We start from the raw sequence: 6,672 nt of genomic DNA, 5'->3' as shown, positions 1-6,672 counted from the left end.
ACAAACGTCTGTAGGAAGTATATAGTTGTCTAGACAAGATCTAAGTACACTTACCAGCCATTTTAATAGGAATACACACCTGTTCATTCGCACAAATATCCAGTCAATCATGTTACAGTAGTAGACAGATCAAGAGTTTTGTGTTTAGATTAATCCAAATGGGGAAAATATATAATCTTACTGACTTTGACTATGGTAGTGTTAATGATGGTAGAGAGGTCCATTTGGGTATTTAAATACTGAAGTTCTGCTAGGATTTTCACATAAAAGAGTCTCTAGACCAGTGGTTCTTAACCTGGGTTCGATCGAACCCCAGGGGTTCGGTGAGTCAGTCTCAGGGGGTCGTCGGAGGTCAAGACACACACCCGACTCATATGATTCGTGATGACACGCCCCGCTTAAGAAGGGTTCGGTGGATGCGCATATGAAACTGGTGGGGGTCAGTACCTCCAACAAGGTTAAGAACCACTGCTCTAGACTTTGCACAGAATGGTGAGGAAAAAAAACAACATTAAGTGAGCGTCAGTTCTTTGGGTGAAAATGTCTTTTTAATAAGAGAGATTAGTGGATAATTGCCAGTCAAGTTTATTCTGAAAAAGATGAGGAAGATGACAAAAAGCTAACCATAAACATAATCTAAAAACTAAACTAAATCACAATGTCAAGAAAAGGAACTCAGAATACATGATGAGGCAGATGGGCTACAGCAGCTGCAATCAGGTTACATTTATACTTATAATTCATACCTGCAATTTTATAGAACATAATATAGTATAAATGTGTATGTACCTACAGTAACAGTCAAAAGTTTGGGTGCACCTTCTCCTTTAGTGGTTTTCCTTTATTTGTTTTATTTTTAACATTGTACAATAATACTGAAGACATCCAAACTATGAAAGAACATATAAGGAATTATGTATAAAACATAAGTGTTAAATATATTTAATATTCTTCAAAGTAACTATATTTAGCTTTTATGACAGATTTGCACACTCTTGGCAGTTAGTCAGTCAATCAGGTTTCCAACAATCTTCTGAAATTACCAGAGGTCTTGAGTACTTGTTGGCTGCTTTTTCTTTACTCTCTAGTCCAGGTGAAGACAGGTGAGCTGATGCAGCACTTCATCACAATAATTCTTGAGCAAATAGCTCTTACATAACCTAGAGGTGTGGTTGTTGTCATTGTCCTGTTGGAAAACAAATTCTGGTCCCACTAAGTGCAAACCAGATGGGACATCAATTCACTGCAAAATTCTCTGGAAGAAATGCTGGTTGTGTGTCCTCACTATTGACTAAATCACCAACAGTGTCAACAGCAAAGAACCCCATACCATTTGCTTGTTCTTGTGAAGTAGTAGTTTCTCTGCCACAATTCCACCTGACTCCTCTAAACAGTGGATGTTGAAATAGGTCTGCAATTTTAACTCAGAGAAGCATATATATAAACCGGCCATTTCTGAGGCTGTTAATTCTAATAAACATATCCTTTGCATAGTCTTGGGAATTGCAATTGGAAATACATTTTAAGTTCTTGAGATTTTTAGATTTGACTTGCAATCATTTCTCAAAGTAATGATGGACTGAGTGTTTCTTGCCATAATATAGATTTGTTCAGTGTCTAGACTAAAACAATTTAAAATATAAAACATATTTTGGTTTTTTTTTCACATAATTTCATACGTGTTTTTTTTATAGTTTGGGTGTCTTCAGTATTAATGTACAATGTTATAAAAGAAAACCACTGAAGGAGAAGGTATGTCCAAACTTTTGACTGGTACTGTTTATAATGCTATTTGCATTTCTGCATATATTCATGTCTGTATATACATGAAAGTATACATTGCAATTTGCACTTTTCTTGTAGTGTATTTACATTTATCTGTCTGTATATATATATATATATATATATATATATATATATATATATATATATATATATATATGTTTATTTATTTAGATGTATATATATATATATATATATATATATATATATATATATATATATATATATATATATATATATATATATATATATATATATATATATGTTTATTTATTTAGATATTCCCCTGTAGCTGTTTGAGATTCTACACGGCAGATTGAACTGTCACGCTTGCCGTATCACGTGCTGTTCAGTGTTACTACGGTGATGCATAGACGCTTGCCTTAAATCCTCTTATCGGGCTTCTAGCGAGTGTCGTTGTGTGAATTTGTCTCGGTTACACACCTAAACGTGTCAGCTTTGTTTTGCGGCGTGTTTCCGGACCGATCATGGCTGGGGTGTTAGATGCACTTTGGGAGGACAGAGATGTCCGCTTTGACATCACACCACAGTAAGCTAACAGACAGAATTAGAGCTAAGGGTTAGCCCATTAGCATCGCTAGTCCATTACAAAGCTAAAAACACTGAAGGTAAAGAGTATGTTGTACCTATTTATGTACATAAAGAGTGTATGTTTTAGCCTGATATGTGAAGCTCAGTATTTAGCACACTAGCAGGTCTAGTTTAGGGCTTTAACTGTTTACATCAGTGACTCTTTTGACTGTAAAATTAATACCATAGACCCCTTTAGTACACATGTATATTATGAACAAAATCCTATTAGTAGTAGAAGTAACCACAATATTACTACTAATAATAATAGCAAAAACAATGATAATAATTAGTGAAATTATCTAAATATGGACAGTAATATTCTCAATATTCCTTACGACACTGAAACATTTAATTCTTGGGTTTTTCCAAGCTGTTTTTTAATACTAAGATTTGTATTAAACTTGTTCAATTCAAGTGACCAGTCAAACAGAATAATATCTCCAATCACAAATACAGCTGAGACAATACAGTTTTACCAACCATCATACCAAAAACAAGTTGTTTTTTCATTATTTGTTTGCTTGATTTTAGACAGATGAAAACCAGGCCTGGTGAGGTGCTGATTGACTGCCTGGATTCAATCGAAGACACTAAAGGAAATAATGGTGATAGAGGTGCTTATCTCATCTCATCTATTTATTTTACTTTTTTTGTAGATATAACCACAATTCCAAAAAGGTGAGGACCCTGTGTAAGATTTAAATTAAATTAGATTGCAATGATTTGCAAATCTCATCATATCACATTAAATCACATCATAACATATTATATCATATCATATCAAATAGTTAAACTGAGGAAATGTAACATTTAAAGGACTTTTTTGCTTTATAATGCACCAACTATTTAAACATTTTTAACTAGTAATATATATATATATATATATATATATATATATATATATATATATATATATATATATATATATATAAATAATGGAGCAACTATTCTAGAGTGCAGTGTGTGTTAATCATGTTATAGTCCTTCATTTGTGTTAGTATTAGACCACAAGAGTGCTGGACATTTATGAGTCTCCTGTTTTTTTTTTCAACCATGTTAAAAAATCCAACCAACATTGAGGCACCTGAACCAGGACAATACAATATGATTTCAGATTTTTCTTAATAAAAAGAGTGTAAATACAATGAAGGCTTGCCTAATAGACTAGCCATAATTTTTATATATTTTATCATGCATAGTATGAGCCATTAAACAAATCAAAAGAAACTATAGTGACTGCTGAGTAAATATGTAATGATTCTGTTTTTAATTCTTTCCTTTTTTCCAATTTCTTGCTAAAGGAAGACTCCTGGTAACCAATTTGAGAATCATTTGGCATTCTGTCGCCTTGCCGAGGGTTAACTTATGTAAGTGTTATCTATTACAAATGAGAAATATTGTAAAAGCCTTATTAGTGTCCATAAGAATTGCTAAGAACTATATACGGCACTCTATGCCTTTTTTAACCTAATCTACAGCTGTGGGATACAATTCTGTCATAAACATCACTACGAGAACAGCGAATTCAGTAAGAACACTTTTTCTGTGTTTTCGATCAGTCATGTTTGGATTTGGGTTCATTACTAGTGTGCTGTGTATGACATTTTTTTATGGTTTGTAAATGTTATAGAAACTGAGGGGGCAGACAGAAGCTCTCTACATCCTGACTAAATCGAACAACACAAGATTTGAGTTTATCTTCACTAATGTCATTCCTGGAAGTCCAAGACTGTTCACTTCTGTCATTGCTGTACACAGGTATGGTCACATATCTTTACATAGTGAACGCCCCACTAACCCTGAGGCTTAACCACTGAGCTACCACTTCCAGATTATTATAAAACATTATAACATTAATCCATAGTATAGAATTGACAATGTGCAACAGATGAAACTACTGTAAAAGTTAATGTTGAAAATTAATCATCTAATTTTAACCACTCAGAGCTTATGAGACCTCCAAAATGTACCGGGATCTCAAATTAAGAGCGGCTTTGATTCAGAATAAACAGCTGAGACTTTTGCCTCGTGAACAAGTCTATGACAAAATCAATGGAGTTTGGAATTTATCCAGTGATCAGGTAACTTTACAGTGAACACTGGAACAAAGGATTGGGTAAATTCTTAAAAATGTTGCACATGGATGTGATTTTGTTTTGGGTTTTAGGGTAACCTGGGCACTTTCTTTATTACTAATGTGAGGATAGTGTGGCACGCCAACATGAATGAAAGCTTCAACGTCAGCATTCCTTACTTGCAAATTGTAAGTACTAAAGCTGTTAGTAACTGTTGTTCAAATGGTGATGTTAGAATGAATATATATATGACGGTTCCTCTGTTTTTCTTTTGCGAAGCGCTCAATAAGGATTCGAGACTCCAAGTTTGGACTCGCGCTTGTGATCGAGAGCTCTCAGCAGGTGGGTCTGACTATAAACTCAGCGATTTCTATGTATAAATATAGCCAGGATTTTGTTTTCTGATAACAGACTGCTCTTTCAGACAGGTGGATATGTACTGGGTTTTAAGATCGATCCACTGGACAAGTTACAGGATGCAGTGAAAGAAATAAATTCTCTTCACAAAGTCTATTCTGCAAACCCAATCTTTGGTGTGGAATACGAGATGGAGGAAAAGGTCAATTGAAAAGAAAGAAAAAGATCTTAAGTTCATGAAAGATGTGTCTTTGGTTAACGGGTCAACATGTGTGATGTATATCACAGCCACAGCCGTTGGAGGAGCTCACAGTGGAGCAGCCTCCTGATGATGTAGAGATCGAGGCAGATGAACAGACAGATGCTTTTACAGTGAGTGTTTTACACTAACGCTAATTTACATCACACAGTCAGCAGAGGTGATTAAAAGTTTTTGTTTGGTGATTGTTTTGTTTTCTTAAGTATCAGAGCATGTGTGTTGTTCTATTCACTACACATTCAGCCACTAACATCATACATATCTGAATTTGATTTTAAAAAAGAGATGTGAATTCCAAACATGTCATCACATTTTTGTTTTTTGTGAACAAGTTTGGGCACCGCTGATGTACAGTATACAGTACAAACATATACCTTGGGAGCCAGAGCTTCTGTCAGAGGCCCTGTCCTATAAAATGTATCATCTTGGAAAACCTCCATTCTCCAGTCCATGACTCCACTTATATATTAAAGCTAGAACCTCAAGACATTAACTAATAATAATAATAAAAAGTTTTGATGCTCAGATTTAAGATCCTTTCAAGCACTGATTATATGCTTGACTGAGAAATTTGGAGCTATGACTTTTTTACAAAGGTATTCTTCTACACGAGTAGCTGCACTTTTATCACCTCTGATTATCCTTTCTCACACTCTGAAAATAACCCCAGGCTTAAGCCAGGTATCACAACTACGCATCAGTACTGACTACTGTTGCCTGGTTTCAAACATGTTTACACTGATGTGCATTTTTCAATTGTTGTTTTGTTTATTTTCTTACAGGCGTACTTTGCTGATAGCAACAAGGTATACTGACTACCTTCCTACTTAAATATCATGAAATCACTCATTAACTCACCTTTATCTGTAAAATATCTGGTATTTTGACCAATATTTCATTTGCCTTTTAAAGCAACAAGACCGGGAGCCAGTGTTTTCTGAAGAACTTGGTTTGGCGGTGGAGAAGCTGAAAGATGGCTTCACGCTTCAAGGACTTTGGGAAGTCATGGGTTGAAAAGACAGTCAGGATCCATCTATCTAAGACTAAATGAGAGTTTTATGGCTTGAATTCTAATTGCTGTAGTGATTACAGACATTTGTATATAGTATTTATTTATTTCTAAGTTTAATTTTGTATGTTATTTATATACAGGTACATCTCAATAAATTAGATCATTAAAAAGTTGATTTTGTATTTTTTTTTGTAATTGAATACAGAATGTGAAACCTGTATATTATATAGATATTTTAAATGTTTATTTCTCATAATTTTTTTGATTTTGGCTCACATTTAACAAAAAAACACCAATTCACTATCTCAAAAAAATTTAAATACCTCATAAGACCAATAAAATAAAATGTTAGTGAATTGTTGGCCTTCTGGAAAGCATGTTCATTTACTGTATATGTACTCAATACTTGGTAGGGGCTCCTTTTGCTTTAATTACTGCCTCAGTTTGGCATGGAGGTGATCAGTCTGTGGCACTGCTGAGGTGGTATGGAAACCCAGGTTTCTTTTACAGTGGCCTTCAGCTCATTTGCATTTTTTGGCCTCTTGTTTCTTATTTTCCTCTTGACAATACCCTTAGATTCTCTATGGTGTTTC

At 34.3% G+C, this 6,672-nt stretch overlaps 1 protein-coding gene across 1 annotated transcript; it reads left to right on the top strand.

Annotated features, from left to right (window-relative positions):
- The first annotated feature begins 2,133 nt into the window (after positions 1–2,133).
- On the top strand, positions 2,134–6,249 carry bbs5 (Bardet-Biedl syndrome 5). The gene is made up of 12 exons (XM_046845412.1): positions 2,134–2,332; positions 2,908–2,990; positions 3,678–3,743; positions 3,855–3,904; positions 4,007–4,134; positions 4,322–4,457; positions 4,544–4,639; positions 4,731–4,793; positions 4,876–5,010; positions 5,097–5,180; positions 5,850–5,873; positions 5,980–6,249. Exons 1-12 carry the CDS (start codon positions 2,271–2,273, stop codon positions 6,079–6,081), a joined length of 1,029 nt encoding a protein of 342 aa, XP_046701368.1. The 5' UTR covers positions 2,134–2,270; the 3' UTR covers positions 6,082–6,249.
- Positions 6,250–6,672: the final 423 nt, after the last annotated feature.

This window comes from Silurus meridionalis, chromosome 3 (assembly GCF_014805685.1).
Source record: "Silurus meridionalis isolate SWU-2019-XX chromosome 3, ASM1480568v1, whole genome shotgun sequence".
NCBI classification, from domain to species: domain Eukaryota; kingdom Metazoa; phylum Chordata; class Actinopteri; order Siluriformes; family Siluridae; genus Silurus; species Silurus meridionalis.
Note: the sequence above shows the minus strand (reverse complement) of the source record. Positions and strands in the feature narration are given on the sequence as shown.

Coding starts and splice junctions, on each gene's coding strand:
- bbs5 (XM_046845412.1), top strand. CDS start 2,271: ATGGCTGGGGTGTTAGATGCACTTTGGGAGGACAGAGATGTCCGCTTT. Junction 3,744..3,854: donor CTTGCCGAGGGTTAACTTAT/GTAAGTGTTATC, acceptor CCTAATCTACAG/CTGTGGGATACAATTCTGTC. Junction 4,794..4,875: donor TGATCGAGAGCTCTCAGCAG/GTGGGTCTGACT, acceptor CTGCTCTTTCAG/ACAGGTGGATATGTACTGGG.